Source organism: Rhinolophus ferrumequinum, chromosome 10 (genome assembly GCF_004115265.2).
Source record: "Rhinolophus ferrumequinum isolate MPI-CBG mRhiFer1 chromosome 10, mRhiFer1_v1.p, whole genome shotgun sequence".
NCBI lineage: Eukaryota > Metazoa > Chordata > Mammalia > Chiroptera > Rhinolophidae > Rhinolophus > Rhinolophus ferrumequinum.
In genome coordinates, this window is record NC_046293.1 from 38,173,696 (window position 1) to 38,198,482 (window position 24,787).

General features: G+C 37.2%; 1 protein-coding gene across 1 annotated transcript in view; it reads left to right on the forward strand.

Annotated features, from left to right (window-relative positions):
• Positions 1–4,757: 4,757 nt before the first annotated feature.
• The window catches only part of SMCO2 (single-pass membrane protein with coiled-coil domains 2), a 31,445-nt gene continuing 11,415 nt past the window's right edge, over positions 4,758–24,787 (forward strand). The window contains exons 1-5 of the mRNA XM_033118318.1: positions 4,758–4,885; positions 11,526–11,625; positions 18,848–18,984; positions 19,659–19,808; positions 23,973–24,063. Of these exons, the coding sequence (XP_032974209.1) occupies positions 4,758–4,885; positions 11,526–11,625; positions 18,848–18,984; positions 19,659–19,808; positions 23,973–24,063 (606 nt within the window). The remainder of the gene's footprint in view (positions 4,886–11,525; positions 11,626–18,847; positions 18,985–19,658; positions 19,809–23,972; positions 24,064–24,787) is intronic.

Here is a 24,787-nt window from a genome sequence, read left to right on the forward strand (position 1 = left end):
ATTATCAAACCCATTTTTCAGATTAAAAAAAATTAAATTTTGCTCTAAACCAAAGAGGTAATAAATGGCAAAACCAGCTTTCAAACACTGATCTAATCTTATTATTCTTATAAAAACTGTTCTCTATTTCATCTCCGTGCTGCTGAGTAACATTGGTGGGTGAAAAGGGAAGCCTAAGGGTTGAGGGGCTTAGGACCTGTAAGGTCAGAATGTTAGGCCCCTCCCGTGGATGCTGAGTTCCCCATGAATAGTTCTTCAGGAAAAGCTGAGGTACAGAAGGAAATGTGACCTTGGCACTGAATCCTGGAAGAAGTGACAGTGGGTTGCCGAGGGTGGTATGAGGAAGTGTGGGCTTCAAAGGCAAATCAGTAACAGAGCCATAAAGTAGGAGCAGCCCTCATTTGCAAGGTCATCTGCTGCTGCTTGTTCCTCCTGAGTGGGAAAGAAATGGGAGAAGTCATGTCCTCCATTGTAGAATGTCTTGGATGTTTTTTTCAGGCAAGGAGATGAAAAGGTGCAGGCATGGCAGACACAGCTGAGGTTGGAAGAGCATCCCAGAAGATCATGTCAGAGGCTAGTAGATGGATGGACAGAGGGCTGGGGCTGGAAAAGGATTCCGTTTCCAAAGAGTTGGCAAGAGAAGCAAGGAAACTGGAAGACAGGATGGAGAAGCAAGTTAAAAGAAAAGCAGAGAACACTGCATCCCTGGAACATCACTGGATCACTGCATCCCTGGATCCCTGCTGTGAGAGGGGGTTGAAGGGTTGCATGTGCCACATTCTAAGTGGAATGTCAGAGAGGGCAAGTCCAACTGCAAACTTACCTGCCTAGCTGTGTAGCATTCATAAATGGCCTCCTTTTTGCTTTAGGTGCTGGGGGAAAAAAGGATCTGGCATCACCGCAGCTTTTCAGGGAAACTTGACTGTTGCTAGTCTACCCCACTGAATTCAGAGGTGTTTGTGATTACCAAATTGGGAAGAGCAAGGATATCACCAGGTATATGTTATTTCACAGCTGTGCCATCTCATTATAACCTTGTCAAGAGTCTATGGTAATATTAAATCCCTGATTAGTGGAACCGTGCTTTAAAATTTCTGAGATACCAGGGGGGCCAGTTAGCTCAGTTGGTTAGAGCGTGGTGCTGATAGCACCAAGGTTGCCAGTTCGATCCCCACATGGACCACTGTGAGCTGCAACCTCCTTAAAAATATAAAGTAATTGAATAAAATTAAATAAAATTTCTGAGGTACCAAACTGTCCAGCAAGCAGGTACAGAAGAGAATGATCTGGGTGGTTTAGCCTGGAGTAAATTCCCACAAAATGCAAGTTAGCGATGTCATCAGCTATCTTTAAAAATAATCGATCCGTTCCTTTAGACTAATGCTTCTCCAAATTTGTAATTTTAAAGGTTTGATGAGGTAGGGGGAAAGAGGACAGATTCATTCCAGTTGTACCCAACAGTCCTACAGGCCAATGATGTAAATATATAGGAATGAAGTGGTAGGGTGTAGGGAGAAGAGAGACTCTAGTTTATAAGGTCTAGAATGTGAGTACTTCTGAACTCTAGTATGTGTATGAACCTCTTGGGATCTTGTGAAAACGCAGGTGCTGATTCAGTGAGTCTAGGATGGGACCTGAGATCCTGCACGTTCAGCCAGTTCCCAAGTGACGCTGACGCTACTGGTGTGCAGACCATGCTTTGAGTAGCACGTACCTCCATTGCTTCACTAGTCCAAAGTTAGCTTATTTTTGAGGTAAGGAGGCTATTAACCAATCCATTAAAACATAATAGGTATTACATTTTTGTATAATGGTAGGGTGATTGCAAGGCTTGTAGCCAGAATTTGCAGGTTTCACTCCTGACTTTACCATTTTCTAGCAATAAAACTTTGGGCAAATTATGGATCATCTCTGAGTCTCAGTTTTCTCATCTAAAAACATGAGGTAACAAGATTGTCCTGGGTCGCCTGACCACACAGGGTGGATATGAGCGTCAAATGAAACAACTTAGTGAAAACACTTCATAAACTGAAAATGCTGTACATGTGTAACTATTATTATCATTATTTATTATTATTTATTGGAAGCTAAAGAAACCTTACTAATAGTTCCCATTTCCACCGTTTTAACTTTAACAGTAGACAACATTGCAAAGTGTTTACATCTATCTGACACTATTAAGCACAGTAGGGATTATTTGGTTTATCCTTTACCACTCTCACGATATCAGCAGGACTAATGTTAGCCCCATTCTACAGGTGAGGGAAGGGAGATCTAGAACACTAAGATTATGCACAGATGCGAAGTGTTGATGCTGTGATATGAACTCAGCTGGACTCTCCAAAACTCAAGCTCCGGTTTGCTGTATTCAGTTGACTTATTGTACTTAATACCCAGTGTCACAGAAGAAGGCTGTGGTCTAGAACAGGAGCTGGCCAGCTGTTTCTGTAAAGAGCAAGATGGTAAATATTTCACGTTTTGCATGCCAAATTTAGGTCTCTCTTGCAGCTATTCAGCCCTGTTACTGCAGCACAAAAGCAGAGACAATACATAAAGGAATGCGTGTGGCTGTGTTCCAACAAAATATTATTTACAGAAACGGGTGGCAGGATTGATTTGGCCTGTGAACTATAGTTTGCTGATCTCTGGTCGAGAAAATTCTGACTTGTCCAATATGATGGCTACTAGCCACATGTGGCTATTTAAATTTAAACCTGTTTAAATTAAATTAAAAATTCAGTTCCTTAGTTGCATTAACCACATCTCACATGCTCAATAGACACATGTGGCTAGTGCTTACTGCATTGAAGAGTGCACTTCCTTCATCACAAAACGCTTTTTTGGAGAGCCCTGGTCTAAGCCATCTAGGAGGTGAGGGAGAAATCCCTTTCCAGTGGCTGTGAGGACATGGAAGTTCTGAGTCCTGGCTTTGCTGGTTCGCCAGCTATCTGACTCTAAGCAAATCACACCATTTCCCAGAGCCTCAGTTAATGCACGCATAAAATGGGGACAATACCTCCTCACTCTGTTGTAGGAACTGAATAAGAAAAAATATGAAAAGCACTTTGTAATTTATTAGGAGCTGCACAAACATAAGCCATCATTAGGATTCTAGGACTGTTATTTGAGATGGGATAAAATGTATGAAGGCAGTATTTGTGTCTGTACTTGAGTTGAGAGAAACAGATTTTCTTTTAAATCATCCAGTGGAAGTTCCTGGGATGTCAGAGAGTTTCTAAAATAAGGAAATATTATTGTTCATATGGTATTCTAATTTTTGGACAGGCACGAGGCATGAAACCAGGCAGATCTCAGTGGCCATTCATCTTTCAGAGCTTGGATTTGCTGTAGTAATTCTTAACACTCTCAGGAAACAGATGAAACTGTCCAGACAGGAGCTGTGATGAAATTGGGCAGGTCTCAATATCATTCCTGAAAGAGATCAAAGGTTTATTCTTCTTAGTCACACTCAAAGTTAAGAAGGATGGAGTTATCTCATATTAAAGGTTGCTCCACCTTCACAGGGGTCTCCTTTGCTTCACAGCCACTGTGGAGCCCCACAGGGGTCAAACACAAAGCTCAATTTTGCCACAGAGTGACACATCAGGTCAGTCACCCTTCTGGGAAAATCCCTGCTATCACTTCCCTTCCCATCAGCCTACGGTCCTCTCTGTCCCTCAGGAATTCTGCCTCTCAAGGTCCTGGGGGCCAGGCTATTCTCCAATTCTAGGCCATTTTACTACTGTCACTCAGAGGAGAAAGTTTCTTCATGTTTGGTGCTGGGTGCAATCCTTCCGATTTCTGCCAATAAGTAGGAGTTATGTTTCATATTCTTCCCTATAGTGTTTTATATGAGTTCCTAGAACCTATCTCACACGTCTCTACCTTCATTCCTATTTTCTTTCACCTTTCTTTTTCTCACTTTAAGTACTCTAACAATTCACTTCTCTGCTCCCCAACTCACACTTGCCTATCAGGCTGGAATGAAGGTTCTTATTCTCATACCACCAGTTGGTGACAGTGTATATTAGTTGAAACTTTAGGAAAGTAATTTGGGTATATTTTTCTAAATTCTTAAAAATCTCTATATTATATTCCTAGTAGTTCTATTTCTAGGGAAGTATCCTAAGTAAATTATAGAGATCACTGAAAATTACTAAACAATGATATTCATTACTGTATTATTTATAATAGTGAAATGTAGAAATAACCTAATAGTCAACAATAGGAAAAGAATTTTAAAAACATCAAATTTTAAAATGGAAAGAAATATACCAAAATATTAACAGTGGTTTTGTTTGAATATCTCTGGGGTATCTCTGGTTATCCCTGTAGTATGTGATTTTTATTCTTCTTTGTCCTTTTCTATTTCTTATGATGTGCATATACAAAAATTAGAAAGAAGTTATAAAAATGAAAGTTCACATCTCGTGAGCCTGGCTATTTTGTATTGCTCTATAATATTTACAATTAAGGATTCAAAATATACATTTGCAGGCTCAGACAACCCTCACGTTAATCAGATACATCCTTAGGGACAGCCACACACAAGACTTTCCCGTATATATTTGAGTAGAAAAATCTAAAAGCTTACTTTGGGGTTCCTTCCAATTGATGGCCAGTTTTGAAAGGAAAGGGGTTAAGGCCAAGCTCCCTGAAGTTAACCTGCTATCTGCCTATTAGCATAGAGGATATAGTTGCCAAACCTGCCACGAAACCCCTCTTGTTGTAATCATTGTCCCTGCAGTGCTGAAGAAATGGCTCTTACGAAGCTAAGTGACAAAATGTCTCTGCGGACGAAGATGGTTGGGAAGGAACAACAGTTGATGGAGAAAAACAATGGATTTCTCCAAAACATCGATGCAGATGAAGATGTAATGGAAAAGTAAGTCAGCACTGAGCTCTCAGGAGCAGTGTCTGGAGACTGCATTGGGTCAATAGGACGTAAATGATGAGATTTCCAGGTTCAGGATTGGGGTTGACATTTTTCTCTACAATTCTTCCAATTTTGACCCCATACATATTTATTGTGGTGTAGGGCCTGTGAGTTACTCCAGGGGCTTATGGTCATAAACCAGGCAGATGGCAGTTGAAAATAAATGGTCAAGACTCTAGTCTCAATTTATGAAAATACTTTGATTGTTTTGGGTTTTCATTATCTTCACTCGTGGTTGATGGAGATATAAACCATTTAAAATACTTTCTAGAGTAGAGGAAGTACAAATTTTCATATAAGTACATATATGCATTTTTAAAATACAGGATAGATGTGTATTACTATAAACCAATGGTTAATAACATTTTTAAATAAGGAGAACTTTTTTTTTTTTTTTTTTTTTTTTTTTTTTTTTTTTTAATTTATTGGGGTGACAATTGTTAGTAGAATTACATAGATTTCAGTTGTGCAATTCTGTATCACATCATCCATAAATCACACTGTGTGTTCACCACCCAGAGTCAGCTCCCCTTCCATCACCGTACATTTGATGCCCCTCACCCTCATCCCCCACCCCCCAACCCCCTTACGCTCTGGTAACCACCAAATTACGTTCCCCAGATTAATTTTCAAACCCCGTGGCCATCCTGTGGTCACCGACTGCCCTCCAATCCCCTCCCCCCCCCCCCCACCCCCCACCCCCCCCGCCCATCTAGCAACCCTCAGTTTTTCCTCATTGTCCCCCAAACTGTTTCTGATTAGTTCATTCACTTATTCTTTTCTTTAGAATCAGCAAATAAGTGAGATCATATGGTACTTATCTTTCTCTGTCTGACTTATTTCACTTAACATAATGTTCTCTAGATCCATCCATGTTGTTGCAAATGGTAAGATTTCTTTCTTCCTTATGGCTGCATAATACTCCATTGTATAAATGTACCACAGTTTCTTAATCCAGTCATCTACCAATGGGCATTTTGGTTGTTTCCATGTCTTAGCTATTGTGTATAGTGCTGCAATAAACATAGGAGTGCATAGAGATTTTTGAATTGAAGTTCTGGTTTTCTCCGGATAGATACCTAGGAGTGGAATTACTGGATCATAAGGTAGTTCCATTTTCAGAATTTTGAGATACCTCCATACTGTTTTCCATAGCGGCTGCACCAGTCTGCAATCCCACCAACAGTGCACAAGCGTTCCCTTTTCTCCACATCCGCGCCAGCACTTGTTGTTTGTTGATTTATTGATGATAGCCATTCTGACTGGGGTGAGGTGGTATCTCATTGTGGTTTTTATTTGCATTTCTCTGATGGTTAGTGAGGTTGAGCATTTCTTCATATGTCTGTTTGCCATCTGTATGTCCTTTTCAGAAAAATGTCTCTTCAAGTCCTCTGCCCATTTTTTAATTGGATCGTTTGGTTTTTTGGAGTTGGGTTGAGTAAGTTTTCCATAGATTTGTGATATTAATCCCTTATCAGATATATCACTGGCAAATATCTTTTCCCATTCAGTAGGATCCCTTCTTGTTTTATTGATGGTTTCCTTTGCTGTGAAAAAACTTTTTAGTTTGATATAATCCCACATGTTTATTCTTTCTCTTAGTTCCCTCGCGCGAGGGTGTATATCAGTAAAAATCTTACTCCGGGTAATGTCTGAGAAGTTTCTTCCTATGTTTTCTTCTAGGTATTTTATGGTTTCAGACCTTACATTTAAGTCTTTAAGCCATTTTGAATTTATTTTTGTATATGGTGTAAGGAGGTGGTCCAACTTCATTTTTTTGCATGTGTCTGTCCAGGTTTCCCAGCACCATTTATTGAATAGACTGTCATTACTCCATCGTACATTCTTGCTTCCATTGTCGTAGATTAAATGGCCATATAGGCGTGGATTTATTTCTGGACTCTCTATTCTGTTCCATTGATCTATGTGTCTGTTTTTATGCCAGTACCATGCTGTTTTGATTACTGTAGCCTTGTAGTATAATCTGAAGTCAGGTATTGTTATACCTCCCACTTTGTTCTTATTTCTCAAGATTGCCTTTGCTATTCGGGGTCTTTTATGGTCCCATATAAATTTTAGGATTATATGTTCTATTTCTGTGAAAAACGACGTTGGCAGTTTGATAGGAATTGCATTGAATATGTATATTGCCTTAGGCAGTATGGACATTTTAACTATATTAATTCTTCCTATCCATGAACATGATATGTGTTTCCATCTATTTATATCTTCCTTCATTCCTTTCATCAGTGTCTTATAATTTTCTGAGTATAGATCTTTTACTTCTTTGGTTAAATTTATTCCCAGGTATTTTATAGTCTTTGGAGCGATTGTAAATGGGATTGTTTTTTTAATTTCTCCTTCTGATGTTTTATTATTGATATATACAAATGCAACTGATTTCTGAATATTAATTTTGTATCCTGCCACTTTACTAAATTCATCTATCAGCTCTAATAGCTTCTTGGTGGAGTCTTTAGGGTTCTCTATATATAGTATCATATCATCTGCATACAATGATAACTTTACTTCCTCCTTACCAATCTGGATGCCTTTTATTTCTTTTTCTTGTCTGATTGCTGTGGCAAGAACTTCCAGAACTATGTTGAATAGAAGCGGAGATAATGGGCATCCTTGCCTTGTTCCTGATCTTAGGGGGAATGGTTTTAGCTTTTCCCCATTGAGTATGATGTTAGCTGTGGGTTTGTCATATATGGCCTTTATTATGTTGAGATAAGATCCCTCTATTCCCACTTTCTTAAGGGTTTTTATCATAAATGGCTGTTGGATTTTATCAAATGCTTTTTCTGCATCTATTGATATGATCATGTGATTTTTATTTTTCATTTTGTTAATGTGGTGTATCACATTAATAGATTTGCGGATGTTGAACCACCCCTGCATACCAGGAATGAATCCCACTTGATCGTGGTGAATGATCTTTTTAATGTATTGCTGAATTCTGTTTGCTAATATTTTGTTGAGGATTTTTGCATCTATGTTCATTAAAGATATCGGCCTGTAGTTTTCTTTTTTTGTGGTGTCTTTGTCTAATTTTGGGATCAGGGTGATAGTGGCTTCGTAAAAAGTGTTTGGGAGTCTTCCCTCCTTCTGGATTTTTTGGAAGAGCTTGAGGAGAATTGGTGATAATTCTTTTTTGAACGCTTTGTAAAATTCACCTGTAAAGCCATCTGGTCCAGGGCTTTTGTTTGTTGGGAGACTGTTGATTACTGATTCAATTTCCGTGGTGGTAATCAGTCTATTCAGGTTTTCTGTTTCTTCTTGAGTTAGCCTTGGAAGGTTGTACGCCTCTAGAAAATTGTCCATTTCTTCCAAATTGTCAAATTTGTTGGCATATAGTTGCTCATAGTAACTTCTTAAAACTCTTTGTATTTCTGCAGTGTCCGTTGTCACTTCTCCTCTTTCGTTTCTGATTTTATTAATTTGGGTCCTCTCTCTCTTTTTTTTAATGAGTCTGGCTAATGGTTTGTCGATTTTGTTTATCTTCTCTAAGAACCAACTCTTGGATTCATTGATCTTTTGTATTGTTTTTCTGGTTTCTATTTCATTTAATTCTGCTCTGATCTTTATTATCTCCTTCCTTGTGTTCCCTTTGGGCTTATTTTGCTGTTCTTTTTCCAGATCCCTTAAATGTGAAGATAAACTGTTGATTAGTGATGTTTCTTGTTTCTTTAGGTAGGCCTGCAAAGCTATGAATTTCCCTCTTAGGACTGCTTTCGCGGCATCCCAAAGATTTTGGGTCGTCGTGTTTTCATTTTCATTTATCTCGAAATATCTTTTGATTTCCTCCTTGATCTCCTGCTTGACCCATTCATTATTTAGTAATAAGTTATTCAGCCTCCATGAATTGGTGTGTCTTCCCGTTTTTTTCCTGTAGTTCATTTCTAATTTCATAGCATTGTGATCAGAGAAGACAATTGGTATGATTTCAATTTTCTTAAATTTATCAAGACTTGTTTTGTGGCCTAACATATGATCTATCTTGGAAAATGTTCCATGTGCGCTTGAGAAGAAGGTGTATTTTGCAGCATTGGGGTGAAATGTTCTGAAAATATCGATTAAATCCAAGTGGTCCAATGTATCATTTAAGGCTGTTGTTTCCATATTGATTTTCTGTCTGGAAGACCTGTCCCTTGTGGTCAGAGGTGTGTTGAAGTCCCCGACTATAATAGTGTTACTGTTGATCTCTGCCTTTATGTCAGTCAGTACCTGTTTTATATATTTAGGTGCTCCTATGTTGGGTGCATAGATGTTTACTAGGGTTATGTCCTCTTGTCGGATCGATCCCTTTATTATTATATAGTGCCCATCTTTATCTTTTAGTATGTTCTTCATTTTAAAGTCTATTTTGTCAGAAATAAGTATTGCAACTCCAGCTTTTTTCTCGTTTCCATTTGCATGAAATATCTTACTCCAACCCTTCACTTTCAGCCTGTGTGTGTCTTTTGTTCTGAGGTGAGTCTCTTGTATACAGCATATACAAGGGTCTTGCTGTCTTATCCAGTCAGCCACCCTATGTCTTTTGATTGGAGCATTTAATCCATTTACATTTAAAGTGATTATTGATAGGTACATAGATATTGCCATTTTTAAATTTGTAGTTAGGTTGTTTTGATCTTTCTTCTATTTACAGAAGACCTTTTAGTATTTCTTGCAATGCTGGCTTGGTGGTAATAAATTCCTTTAGCTTATTTTTTTCTGGAAAGCTCTTTATCTCTCCATCAACTTTAAATGATAGCCTTGCTGGATAAAGCAATCTAGGTTGTAGGCCTTTGTTTTCCATCACTTTAAGTATCTCCTGCCACTCCCTCCTGGCCTTCAATGTTTCTGTAGAAAAATCATTTGATAGTCTTATGGGAGAACTTTTTTAAAGTAGAAGATTTTCCAGAACGCTTCATATGTCAAAAAAGCTATTATGGTATCAAAGATGTTTCAAAATGCATTTATAGTTTATTAATAACACTAGCATATACATTTAGAAAATTTTGAGCAGTACTTATTCACGTAAACAATACTTAGTCTATACAAATGCATACAGATTTCAAGACCCCTTTCTATGCAAGGCAGTTATGGCGTGCCCCCATCTCAGAATTTAAGGCCCGTAGACTGGGAACTGCTGCCATAAACCTCCATCACAAACATATTGTGATTCGTTGAGAAGCATATGTGAGCGTGTGTGTGTGTGTGTGTGTGTGTGTGTATACATAGGCACACATATACGCATTCTAGCAAAATAGCAATAGTCCAATAGGGAATGAACAAAGGATATCAACACATTAATTATGGAAAAGGAAATACAAATGAGTTTTATACATATAGGCCAAGATGCTCAGCCTCACTCATAAAAGGGATTAAAACTAAAATGAGATAACCAGTTTAAGTATTCCAGATTGGCAAAGATAAAAAAACTTTAATAATACATGGTTGTAGGAAAAGAGTGGAAAAGAAGAACTCATCATTTTTTGCTGGAAGTATAAATGGGTTCAACCTCTTTAAAGCATAATTTGGAAAAATCTATCAAAATTAAAAAAATATATATCTATTGACCCAGCAATTCTATTTTTAGAGTTATTCAATAGATATGCCTGTACATACACATGTTGACACATAGCTGTGTAGGTATATTCATTGCAGCACTGTTCGTAGTAGCACTTGATTAGAAACAATCTACCTATCCATTAATAAAGAACTGATTAGCAAATTATTAGATAGCTCCACCGTGGAATACCATATAACCATTTTTAAATGAGGCAGCTCTGTATGTACTAATATGAAATGGGCTCCAAGATAGATTGTTAGAAAAGAAACATGAGGTACAGAATAGTGTGATAATGTCCTCTCATTTATATTTTAAAAGGCGTTTTATATTTATATAAACATAGCTGCTTATTTATGCATAGTATCTATGTGGAAGAATAAAGAAGAAGCTAGTAAACGTTGTGGGGAGGACATCAGGGGGCTTGAGATCAAAATGATATCCTAGACTTACTCCTTTCTGCATTGTCTTTTGAACCATATTATACTTTTTAACTAGTTTTTCTTTTAACTTTTTATTTTATTTTGTTTTTTATTTAAGTGTGTTTTTCCGAGACCCATCAGCTCCAAGTTAAGTAGTTGTTTCAACTTAGTTGTGGAGGGCACAGCTCACAGTGGCCCATGTGGGGATCGAACAGGCAACCTTGTTGTTAAAAGCACTGTGCTCTAAGCAACTGAGCTAACCGGCTGCCCCCTTAACTAATTTTTTTTTTAAGGGCATTTATTTATTATTTGTGCATGCGTTCACACATACAGAGCTGCACAGCTGCAAAGATTTTGGAATTTGAAATCTCACTGTTAAACCATATATTGATTCAGTCAACAAATATTTATCCAGCCTCTCTATTCCTGTCTTGTGCAATAGACTGCTAAGATGTCAGTCATCCAGAATGAAATCAGTACAAGGATAGCAGGTACACTGTGGGGCCTGGAAAGATCCCAGGGTTCTTCCTCTAGAAATGTTCAAGGCAGGACTGTTCAGGGCAGATTGAAGGCATAATCACAGCATCTGTTTCTATTGTGTGTCTTGCAGTTTGCTATGGGAATTTACCAAAATGGACTACATCTCAGACAGAACAGATGATGGGAACGGCATTTTCTCTGAAAGCCCTCAAACTGATGTGCTTCAAGAGGTGGGGACTAAAAAAGGGGTAAGGGAGAAACTTAAATGGCACAGTGGGGGAAGAGAGGAACCTAGTATCTCCTATCTCAAAGCAGTAAGGAAATCTCTGAGGTTTTCCTCAAAACAAAGAAGTACAGGACCTTCCGAGCGTGGCCCCAGAAGGGAGGCATTGTCTCCGCTGAGGGCTGCTCTTATCACCCAGAGACTTACCGGCCTTCCCATGCAAAAAACTGTGCAGTACATGTTGCTTTCGTCCTTGGAATTTGTGGCATTTTTCACCTTAGAGCAAATTACCATATGTAAAATTGTCTCCTTCTCACAAATTGTTTTCCAACTGAATACATCAAAGAGATCTATTTACTCTTAATTCAGTCTGAATCTCTCTTAGTCTTTGAAATTCAGTCACTCAGCTGACGTGGAATGGGAGGAAATTAAGACAAAGCCTGAGCTTGTCTTGGAAAAATTTTATGCTTTCACTACCATTTAGATCAAAGCACAGGCATGGCTGAGACCCCTTTTATTATCGATGAGCAAATCTCTCCATAGATCCCCCAGGCTATTGGCTACATAAGAGGGTGGTTTCAACCAGTCAGAAAAACATAAGGGAAGGATAGAGTGGGAATTTCTCACCCCAGGCTTATGCAGCCCCCAAAGGAAGCTCAGGACTCATCTGTCTACCTCTCTGTGGAGTATATTTTGGACTTAGGGATGGCTAACTCTACAAATCCGCAGAAGGAAAGACTATCCTAAGCTTGACTTAACCTTCAAGGGTTCTGCAGTAGGTAAACTAACTAACAACAGCAAAACCAAAAAACAAAGAAATAGAAGGTGTGCAGGAATAGAGGTAGAAGTGTGGAGAACAGATAAAAATTAGACAAAAACTGGAAGGAGAGATAGACAGCCAGACAGATAACTTTTATGGGAAAAAAGAAGAATAAGAACAAAATTAGAAGGGGACTCTTAGGATGGGGTTTTTAGAAAGGCTGAGGACGGGAAAAGAAAATAGGTCATTTGAGGTGTGGCGGGCTATGATTTTAGAGAACACATAAGTTGAAGGTATTACTCTACAAATAGTATCATGATTCTTTGCGGGCGGCTTGTCCCTGGACTCCAGGAAAAAGCTGCTGTCATTAGACCCGCTTTGCCGTGGTACCTTCCTGGCACTCATGGTTCAATGTTCCCTGCTGAATCCTGTTAGTCAGTGAACTGTGATACCATCACTTGTTGACCCAGAACACAATAAGTCTAATTATCTAATAAAATTATTCACTCTGTAAGAGTTTTTCAAATAGTCCACACTCTCATGGTACAAGGCATACAGATTATTTCTTCAAATTTCAAGTCAGGGCATAAGGTTTTTACATTTTTATGATTGTATTTATATTAATTTACTTATATGGGAAATTCTGTAATTACATAAAAATAAATCACATGCAGTAACATAATTAACAAATAAGTATTAATAAATTAGGCTCTCTGCTGATAAAATGACAAGTATATGACTTCTTGAGGAAGAACCATTTTTTTCTCTTATTCTCTGAAAGCAAACCAGAAGGTCTCTACTTTCCATAGTCTTACATTTGTCTTTTTATAAGAAAAGATCATAAGATTTAAAGGGCAGGCTCAGAAGAAAATGGAGAGCGTTAATAGTAGTTAATTTTTTAATTGTTGGTGTAATTAACAAAATAGATCTTAGCCAAAGCTGCCATATCTAACCATCAAAACCCCCAAAGTATTTAGAAATGAATATTTTGCTCTGGTTTCAAGTTTCCTGATCCCTGGCCCTGCTCTATACAACATTGATTTCCGATGCCAGGTGAGTGAACAGACTTCCTGTTTCCTGCTTTTGTTTGCATCTTTCACAAGCAGAACATATTTGTCTACTTCTGAAGTCTGTTTATTCTAAAACTGCTTATTGGGCATCCACTACGTGCTAGGCACTGTTAAGTGCTGGGAATGCACGTATATAAAATCCTTTCCCCTCAGGGAGCTCTCACACTTGGAGGGATTCAGACAAGAAAATGGCGATGTCTGATAAATTCATGCCAGGAGTAGCAGACGTGCTACCCAGTCATTGCAGGGGCTAACCCAGGGAGATTATGGGACTATGAAAACTGAGTATTGAAGGATAAAGTGAGTGAGAGCAAAGCATTTCGGAAAGATGGGACCGCACACATAAAGACAAAGGAGCCAGAGAGAAATTGTGTGCTGAGAGAAGATGAGTGGGAGTAAAAGACATGACGTGCAAGCAGGCTGGCAGGGCACTAAGAAGGTAGAAATGGAGCAGGGTGCAAACTGTAAGCCAGGACAAGAAGATTCAAGGACTGGTGAAGACCAAAGTAAGGCAGTGACTGGCAGCAGGGAGCCATGAAGATGGTGGGGAGAAGGACACAGATGTGAAAGATACTAGGTATTCTTGGTCTTGGATACCAAGTGAATATGACATGGGTAATGAAGAAGGAAAAGAACGTCTCCCGTGAAAACTCAAGGACCTCTTCCAGGGTTCTGGCCGAGGCATCTGGATAGATAGGGAGATCATATGCAAGGATGGGGAACCTGGGCAAGGTAGAGGGGAAATATGATGAGTTAAATTTTTTGCTTGCTGAATTTGAGGTGCTTATGAAACATCCAAATGGAGACATAAGCTCTTCCAAGAACTGCACCTAAATGGAAAGTAATGCCCTCAGGATGTGTATTTCATGCAGTCACACTTTTAGTTTGTTACTAAAAACACACACACAAGACTTTATGTGTTCAATCCTGCAGATTTAAAAAAAACTTTTAATTCCGTTTCCTGACTTTTAACTCTTGTGTGGTATATTAACTATTACAGGGAATTGATTAATGAAAACAAGAAATGTCATCATAGATTATTGGACATAGAACCCTAGAGATGATCTGGTCCAGTTTTCTTATTCCAGAACAGGAAACTGAGCTTTAGAGTGGTTAGCTGGTTCAACATCCATAGCAGTAGAACAAAGATGAGAATTAATGTCTTCCACTTCTCAGTGTAGTATTATTTCTCTACATCACAGTGTTTCTGTTGCTTTTGAATATCTTGATTTGTTGGGGACAAAAGATTTATTGGGAATATATTGCTTTTTTTTCATGAAGAGATAAAGCTATAGTGGAATCACATAATACTTGGGAAATCTAGCCTTGGTTTCTTCATCTATAAATGTGATAATAATCCTTACATCACTGATGAGGTGCCATTGGGTTGTGAAAGTGACAGCGGTAGGGACAAGATATTTCTTAATCTGAACCCAGGTCCTGGATATGATGAAAAGAGCCATGGTCTTGGAATCAGAAAAACAAATTCAAGTTCTAGTCCATACACTTACTAGCCATATGTATTGATTCCCCGTGGTTCCTGTAACAAATTACCACGCATTTGGTGGCTGAAAAAACAAAAATGTAGTCTCTCATTGTTTTGGAGGCCTGGATTCTGAAACCATAGGAGCAGCAGAGTCGTGCTTCCTCTGAAGTCTCTAGGAGAGAATTCTTCCTTGCCTCTTCCAGCTTTCAGTGGCTCCCACCAGTCCTTGCTTTGTGGCTACCTTTGTTTTCACATGCCCTTCTTGTATTTGTGTTTTCTCTTCTGTCTCTCATAGGATTTAGGGCCCACCCAGGTAATCCAAGATAATCTCATGTCAAGATCCTTCACTTAATTACATCCACAAAGATTCTTTTTCCAAATAAGGTTACATTCAAGGATCTTTTATTTCTTTTTATATTTCTTTTTAATTTACTTTAATTTTTTTATATTAGTTTCAGGTATACAAAACAATATAATGATTAGACATTTACACCCCTCACAAAGTGATAACCCCCTCCCCAATTTACTACCCCTCTGACTTCATATATAGTTGTTAAGATACCATTGACTCTATTCCCTATGCTGTTCTTTACATGCCGTGACCATTAATATTATTACATCCCGTGACATTCAATATTATTCTACTTCAGCTTCAGGTGTATAGCGCAGTGGTCAGGCATCTACACAATCTATGAAGTGATTCCCCTGATAAGTCCAATACCCATCTGGCACCCTACATAATCTATACAACATTATTGATTATATCCCCCACACTATATTTCACATCCCTGTGACTATTTTGTGATTACGAATTTGTACTTTCTAATCCCTTCACCTTGTCCCCATCCCCCAACCTGCTCCCATCTAGCAACGCTGTTTTTGTCTCTGTATCTCTATTTCTGTTTTGTTTGCTCGTTTATTCTGTTCTTTAGATTCCACATATAAGTGAGATCATATGGTATGTGTCTTTCTCAGTCTGACTTATTTCACTTAGCATAATATCTTCTAGGTCCGTCCATGTTGTTGCAAATGGTAAATTTTCATTCTTTTTTATAGCACAGTAATACTCCATTGTATAAATGTACCATAATTTCTTTATTCAATCGTCTGTCGATGGGCATTTCTGTTGCTTCCATATCTTGGCTATTGTGAATAGTGCTGCAATAAACATAGGAGTACATATATTTTTTCGAATTAGTGTTTTGGATGTCCTTGGATAAATACTCAGGAGTGGGATTGCTGGGTCATAAGGTAATTTTATTTTTAATTTTTTGAGGGAATGTCCTATTATTTTCCATAGTGACTGTGTCAATTTGCAATCCCACCAACAGGGCACAAGGGTTCTTTTTTCGCCACATCCTCACCAACACTTGTTGTTTGTTGATTTATTGATGATAGCCATTCTGAAGGAGTAAGGGGATATCTCATTGTAGTTTTTATTTGTATTTCTCTGATGATTGTTGACCTGGAATATCTTTTCATACATCTATTGGCCATTTTCATGCCCTCTTTAGAGGAATGTCTTTTTATGTCCTCTGCCCATTTTTTAATTGGGTTGTTTGTTTCTTTGGTGCTGAGATACATGAATTTTTAAAATAAATTTTAGATATTAACCCCGTGTCAGATGTATCCTTGGCAAATATCTTCTCCCATTCAGTAGGATGTCTTTTTGTTTTGTTGATAGTTTCGTTTCCTGTGAAAAAACTTTTTAGTTTGATGTAGTCCCATGTGCTTATTTTTTCTTTTGTTTCCCTCGTCTGAGGGGATATATCAGTAAACATATTACTAAGGGTAATGTCTGCGAGTTTTCTTCTGTGTTTTCCATCTAGGAGTTTTCTGGTTTCAGGTCTTACATTTAAGTCTTTAATCCATTTTGAGTTTATTCTTGTATATGGCATAAAAGGTGGTTCAGTTTCATTTTTTGCATACATCTGTCCAGTTTTCCCAGCACCACTTATTAAAAGACTACCTTCACCCCGATGTAAATTCTAGCTTCTTTTATCATAGATTAAATGACCATATAGGCATGGATTTATTTCTGGGTTCTCTATTCTGTTCCATTGATTTATGTGTCTGTTTTTGTGCCAGTACCATGCTGTTTTTATTACCGTGGCCTTATAATATAATTTGATATCGGGTAGTGTGATACCTCCCATTTTGTTCTTATTTCTCAGGATTGCTATGGCTGTTTCAGGGTCTTTCATGGTTCTATATAAATTTTAATGTTCTAGTTCTGTGAAAAATGTCATTGGTATTTTGATAGGGATTGCACTGAATTTTAAAATTTTCATTAAATTTATTGGGATGACATTGGTTAATAAATTATACACAGGTTCTTGATATTAGGATATGGACAAACCTTTTTAAGGTGACCACTTAACCCATTACAAACATATGACCTTGGATAAATCAGTATATATGAATGGCTGAAGGGATTTCAATACCTACCTTTATTCACCTCAAGTCTATCATGAGAATTAAAAGAATGAATGCACATGAAAGAAATTTATATAAAGAGTTATGTGAATGTTAGTTATTCCTATTGACTTGGCCAGTAATTCATAGAAACATTTTTAATAGGAGATTGATTTGTCCTCCCCACTCCAACATTTTCTCCTTCCAGTTAAAAAATAATTTTGCTGAAACAAACAAACAAGACAAACAAACAAAAACTCATAGACACGGACAAAAGTTTAGTAGTTAACCAGAGGGTAATGGAGGAAATGGTGGTAGAAGAGGGTAAAGGGGGTCAAATATATGGTGAAGGAGAACTGGCTCCGGGTGGTGAACAAACAATGCAATATACAGATGATGTATTATAGAAATGTACACTTGAAACCTAAATAATTTTACTAACCAACATCACCCCAATAAATTTAATAAAGATTAAAAAAAGAAAAGAAATAGTTTTGCTGAAACACAAGAATTTCACACTAAACTTCTTTCACACTAAACTAAAGGACAGGGGAAATATTTCATAATGTAGTTACTACAGAAATGTTCAAAGATAAATCATTGTCAATTGTGTACATGCACAGACTTGAAATGCCTTGAATGTTCCTCTAAAACAAGGCAAAGAATAATGAAACAAAGAAATTTTGTGGGTCAAACTCAGTAGGTTTTCTCTCAAAACTCTTTAGTATGAAACCATTTAAATAAAAAGCAAACTTAAAAGAATTATGTGATGATTACTCGTATTCTCACACTTATATTTTAAAATTGTTGCCATTTGTCACATTTGCTTTATCTTTATATATGTAAATAGATGGACTATTCTGAACCACTTACAAGTAGGTCAAAGACAGCAGACACTTCACCCCTGTTTATTTCAAACAGCATCCCTAAAAATAAAGACTTTCTTCTAAATAACCAAAATACCATTATCACCTTAGGAAAATTAGCAATAATTCCATAACATAATCTCAAGTCTCTCAATATTGCAATTTTCTCAGTTGTCCCCTGAATGTCTTTTGTGGCTGTATTTTTTTTCAAAACCAGGATCCAAGCAAGATCTATGCAGTGCATTGATTTTTGTATTTCTTTAGACTCTTAATATAGAAGAGTCCCACCCTCTTTTCCTTTTCCTTGACACTGACTTTTCTGAAGAGACCAGTCATCTTATTTGAGTGAAATGCTAGAGTCCATGGACAAATGGAATTGTATTATTCATCAGCACTGAAAAGAGCTCTATGTGCCGACTTGATGTTCTCCAAGTCCCTGCCCCAGGCTTCCTCTATCAATGGAGCAGGAGGGCATGTCTGCTTATCTTACAAATGCATTAGAACTCTCCAGCCCCAGAGACGGCTTGCTTATGTGTTTACCCAAGAGAAGGAGGCATCGGTAGGCTGAAGGGACCACCACCTTTTGTGATAAGCCTTCTGTTCTGCTTTGCTTCTTTCATGATCTTTATCAGGATATGTTGGAGCTGGAGGCTGAGCATGACCAGGACCTGCAAAGTGAACAGGATGAGCAAGAAATAGATCAAATTCAACATGAGGATCCTCACGTGTCCACCTCTTTGCAGATTTCAGAGGAGAACATCCCTGCACTGTAAGCCTTGACACATGCAAGAGGGAATATTTAATCATGTTTTATGGAGGGGAAATGAAATTTTGCGGAGAACTTAGCGAAAGCCTGAGAGATTTAAAATCTATACATGAATTGAACAATGAAGCACTCATGTGCACCAGTAGCTACCTACACGTTCCAGCAAGAATGCAAAGTGGGGACATTTCTAGGGAGGTGAGCAGAGCCACAGGGTTCTCATTGAAAACTTTTCTTTGAAACTTGGAATTAATACATGTCTTGTCACTCTCAGATAATGTTCTAGATATGAAAAGTATTGTAATTATCATTCAAAATATATTGTTAAGCCCTTGTAGACCCTTTCCCTATTATACGCCTCTCCTTCCCCCCTAAGATGCAAGCACTATTCTGAAACCAATGCTTAACTTTCATTCCATGCAGGGAAATTAAATGGTATCTATTTTTTTAATTAAATGTAAAATATGCTTTATTTTCTCCAGCCTTATAAAGATCTGTTAAAACGGGTATCAAATAAATCCCCCGACTTCTTTCTTGAGACCTAACTGCCTTTCTGGCCTATTTTGGTGACAGAAAATGAATAAGCAGACCAATTTGCCATCCAAAAGAAGAGAGTTTGGGGCCATGTGAGATGTTTCCCATTTTTTACCCTAAAACTGATCATAATACTATTTTTGCAGGAGTCAGGAGAACATGTTCTTCCAGCTAAACCACTGGAATACACAGATGGGTCTACAAGTGAAAGAACTGAGTGCAGATCACATGGGCTGGATGGACAAAACTAGCAATACTATACAAAAAATAAACCAAACAGAAAACACAGTGAGGAGGTAATGGTAGGGTGTTGGGGTTGCTCAGAAAATAATGAACATTTTCATAGCCTCACAAGGTAAGAAACTCTGTGTTAAAGGTGGTAAAGTCTTTAGGAAAATCATTTTTTGCCTTTATAAATAAAAGAGCTGTTGGGGGTGGCCGGTTAGCTCAGTTGGTTAGAGCGTGGTGCTGATAACACAAAGGTTGCTAGTTCAATCCCCACATGGGACATTGTGTGCTGTGCCCTCCTAAAAAAAATAAATAAGTAAAAGCGCTGTTTATTTTATTATCTTGTTTTCCTTTAGGAAAGTCTTTAGGATAAGAAGTATAAAGTCTTATGATTAGAAGTCAATGTTACAGTCTCAAAACCTACATCAAAGTTATCTGCATTTTTGCTCTCTCTTCCCTTAAAGGAAGGACTTCCTTCATAGGTTCTTTCTTTGAAGCCATGTTAGTAGTTATCAAAGGGAGGTCTTCAGGTCCCCAATCATCCTTGAGTTTTGTCTAGTACTGTTTAAAGGAATCCAACCAGTACGACATGAAAAAAGTATTAAAATATATTTGTTTAATGCATAGCTGATTTTAATTGGAAAAATTTAAGATGAAATAGAGAAGATAAAATTATCTATCTAGTCACTGGTATAAAGAGAATGGTCTTTGGATTCAGAGGGATCCAGGTTTGAATCCTGACGTTGACATTTCTTGGATAAGTTAATCAACCTTTTCTCAGCCTTGACTTTCATCTTCTATAAATGACAGCCACATCATTGTTTTGTTTGTTTGTTTGTTTGTTTTATTGGGGAATATTGGGGACCAGAGTGTTTTTCCAGGATGTCAAGTTGTTGTTTTTTAATCTAGTTGTGGAGGGTGCAGTTCACTGGCCCATGTGGGAATCAAACTGGCAACCTTGTTTTTAAGAAGTTGTTAACAGCTCATGTTCTAACCAACTGAGCCATCCGGCTGCCCCCTTCTTTGGTTTCGTGAGGAGATTAATTGTAATGTCTAACATTAGTATTGTCTGGTACACAATAAACAATAAATGCAAGCTGTTCTTAGAAATAAATTCCTCTGGCCTTCTGAACTATCCTACCACATTCCACATTCTTTCCTACTGCAGAACTACTCTCCTTCTAGACATTTTTTCACCTTACAGTTAACCATCTCCTTCACATTCAGTTAAATATCACTATGTCTTTCAGTTAAACATTTCACAGCAGCTTTCTCCTGACCATCCTATCTGAAATGGCTCTTTATTTCTTCCAAAGCATTAATAATATTTGTTTTTTAAGAGTCTGTGGTTTCCATTCAAATCCTATACATCAAACTTCTTTTCCACTCTCAAAATTAAGGTATAATTTACAGACAGTAAAATTAGGTTATTTATTGTACTGCAAATATTGAGAAATGCATACAGTTGTACAGCCCCTATAGGGAAGACATAGAGCGCTTTCATCACTCCCCAAGTCCCTTATGCCCTTTTGTAGTTAATCACTCTTCCCCAGCTAAGCTACTGGTGACCACTGATCTGTTCTCTGTCCCTAATATAGTTTTGCCTTTTCCAGTAGTCACATAAATGGAATCATGCAGCATGTAACTTTTTGAATCTATCTTCTTTCACTTAATCTGATGCATTTGAGATTCACCCATGTTGTTGCATGCGTCTGTAGTTTGTTCCTTTCAGTTGTTGGATAGTCTTCCATTACGTAAATATACCACAATTTAGCTATTCACTAATTGAAGCACATTTAGGTTTTTTGACAATTATAAGCAAAGACACTATAAACATTCACATAGGGGTTTTGGACTATTCTATTTTTTTCCATATAGATTTTAGAATCAGCTTGTCAATCCTGCTGTGATTTTTATGGAACTATCATTAATTTATAGATAAATTTGGGAAGAATGAGCATTTTAGCAATATTGACTTTTCCAATTCATGAATATAGTATATCTGTTTATTTGAGTCTTCTTTGATCCCTTCCATCAGTGTTGTATAGTGTTCAATATACAGATATTTTACATTTTGTTAGATTTATGCCTACATATTTCATGTTTTTGTTGCTATTATAAGTGGTAGTTTAAAAGTTTCCATTTCTAATTGTTAATTTCCAGTATATAGAAATAAAATTGATTTTTGTATATTGACCTTCTTGCTTGTGACCCTATTAAACTTACTTATTAGCTCCAGGAGTTTTTGTAGGTTATTTGGTATTTTCCACATAGATAACCATGCCATCCGCAAATAGAGACAGCTTTATATCTTCCTTTCCAGTCTGTATGCCTTTTACTTCTTTTTGTTGCCTAATTGTATTGGCTAGAACCTCTAGTACAACGCTGAATAGGTAGTGTGACAGCAGACGGTGGACATACTCTGTTCTCAGTTCTACAGGAAAAGCATTAAGTGAGCTTTAACTGTTTTTTTAAAATTTATTTTTAATGCCCTTTCTCAAATTGAGAAGATTTCTTATATTCCTCATTTACTGAGATGTTTTAAAAATCAGAATGATACTGAATTTTTCAATAGTTTTTGCTGCATCTCTGAATGATTGTTTTTTATTTGTTTATAGTCTTAATAATGGTGAATTATAACAACTGTTTTTGAATGCTGAACCAGCATTGAATTCCCAGAATAAACCTTACTTGGTCATAAAACATTATCCTTTTTATATATTATTGGATTCAGTTTACTAAAATAAAAGTTTTACATGTATGTTAATGAGATATATTGGCCTATGTTTTTCTTTCTTGTGATGTCCAGTGTTAGTATCAGAATAATACTTGTCTCATAGAAAAAATTGGGATGTTTTATTTTCTGGATGAGTTTATGTAGAATTGGCATAATTCTTTCATAAATGTTTGGTTGAATTCACCAGTGAAGCCATATTGCCTGGAGATTTCACTGTGGTAAGATTTTTAATTCCTTTGGGTCACCTACCCCTTATAGCCACACCCATTCCCTCTCACCCATCCCTAAACCCTGGCAACAATAAATCTATTTCACATGTCTACAATTATGCTATTTCGTGAATATTACATAAATCAAATCATGCAGTATGTATCCTTTTGAAATTGGCTTTCTCACTTGGCATAATTTCCTTTATCGAAGTTGTTGCATGTATCCATAGTGTTCCTTCCTATTCGTTGCTGAGTGGTAGTAATCCATGATATGGAGATATATGGGGTTAACCATCCACCCACCGAAGGACACTTGTATAATTTACAGTTTCGGGCTATTATGAAAAAAATTACTTTGAACATTCATGTACAACTTCCTGTGTGAAAATAAGTCTTCATTTCTCAATTGCCCAAGAGTGAAATCACCGGGTCATATGGCATATGGTAAGTCTGTTTTCAGTTTTGACAAGAACTGCTGAAATATATTCCAAAGTGTCTGTACCATTTTACATTTCTACCATCAATGTCTGAGTGATCCAATTTCTCTGCATCCTCATCCTTAGTAGCGTTTGGTGTTATCACTATTGTTTATCTTAGCTATCTGATAAATGCATAGTGATATCTCATTGTAGTTTTAATTTGCAAATCTCCAATGACTAATTGTGTTGAACATCCTTTCATGTGTTTATTTGCCATCTATATATCTTCTTGGTGAAATGTCTGTACAAGTCTTTTGTTCATTTTGTAATCAGAAAGGTGTTTTGTTTTTTTTAACGTTGAATTTTGAGAGGTTTTCATATATCCTAGATATAAGACCTTTGCCAGATATGTGACATGCAAACCCATTTAATAGTCTTTGGCCAAGCAAAAGTTTTAAATTTTAATGAGGTCCAGTTTATCAGTATTTCCTCTTATGGGTAATACTATTGGTGTCAAGTCTAAGATGTTTTTGCCTAGTCCTAGGTCCCAAAGATTTTCTGTGGATTTTTTTTTAGAAATTTAGCTAAGTTTCCATTTTAATCATTTAAATTTTCTGCTCCTATATCCAGTTAGGTCTTATGTTTCTTTACTATTATCTAAATTATTTAGAGTGTTTTTTACTTTTTTGAACTGCATTTATGTCTTCCCATTCCAACACAATCATTACCCAAGAGTTTTCTTATATAGAAATGGGATTTTACTTTTGAAAGATCAAAAATTATCTTTCTAAAAAGATCAAAAAAGATTGTCCATTGGGTGATTTTTCTTAATCTGTGAGCTTAACCCATCTTGTGGTCTACTTGCAGCTTATTAAATGAGGTGATGTCCCTGGAGGACCAAATTGAAAAACTGGAGTCACACCAGGACCTTGACCCTGATCAGAGGACAAACATCGAGGTAAGCTGCAGGCTTAGAGAGGATAATCTGGGAGGTTGTAGGGACTCTGCCATCTCTTCGCACCCTTCTGTTGTTTAACAGGTCACAACAGGAATTAAAACCCACCTTCTGTCATAGGAGGAATGCTGTCTGGTAGTCAGTTCTGAGCACCTTTCGCCTAGGCACCACCGCTTTTAATCTCTGATGACACAAATAGGCTAGGGTTTTCTATTTTACCTAGAAACTCAGTCAGACAAATTTGATAATTTTATATGTTGATGCCGTCTTAAGATACTGATGAGTACCTTAAAGGAAAAGTTCTCTTTCTAATCTTTGTATCCCAGGATCTAACAGTACAGAGAAGACAGCCAGGAAATAAACATTTGTGAAAAATTGCATCCTTAGAATATAAGAGATATATTTGTCTTTTGTCTTTGATTTTTTTCATGGAGAGTTCTTGAGTTGTTTTTCACTATCTCCAAAGTTTTCCTGTTTTTTTTCTGTCTCCTTGGATTTTTTAGAGATTCTTTTCTGAAAAAAGGTTTGATTTCCCCCTTTTTATAAAGAGTCATAGAATGTTAGAAAGATAGTGATCAACTGTGGATAAACATTAGACTTTAGAGCCCTGGCTAATAGTTTTTCTGCTCCACTAAACTTCAGGCCTTTGAAGAAAAGTATCTTAAAAAGGAAAAAGTCTCTCTCTAGCTACCTCTTTTTATTGAAATTGCCAACCTCTGCTTTAGCT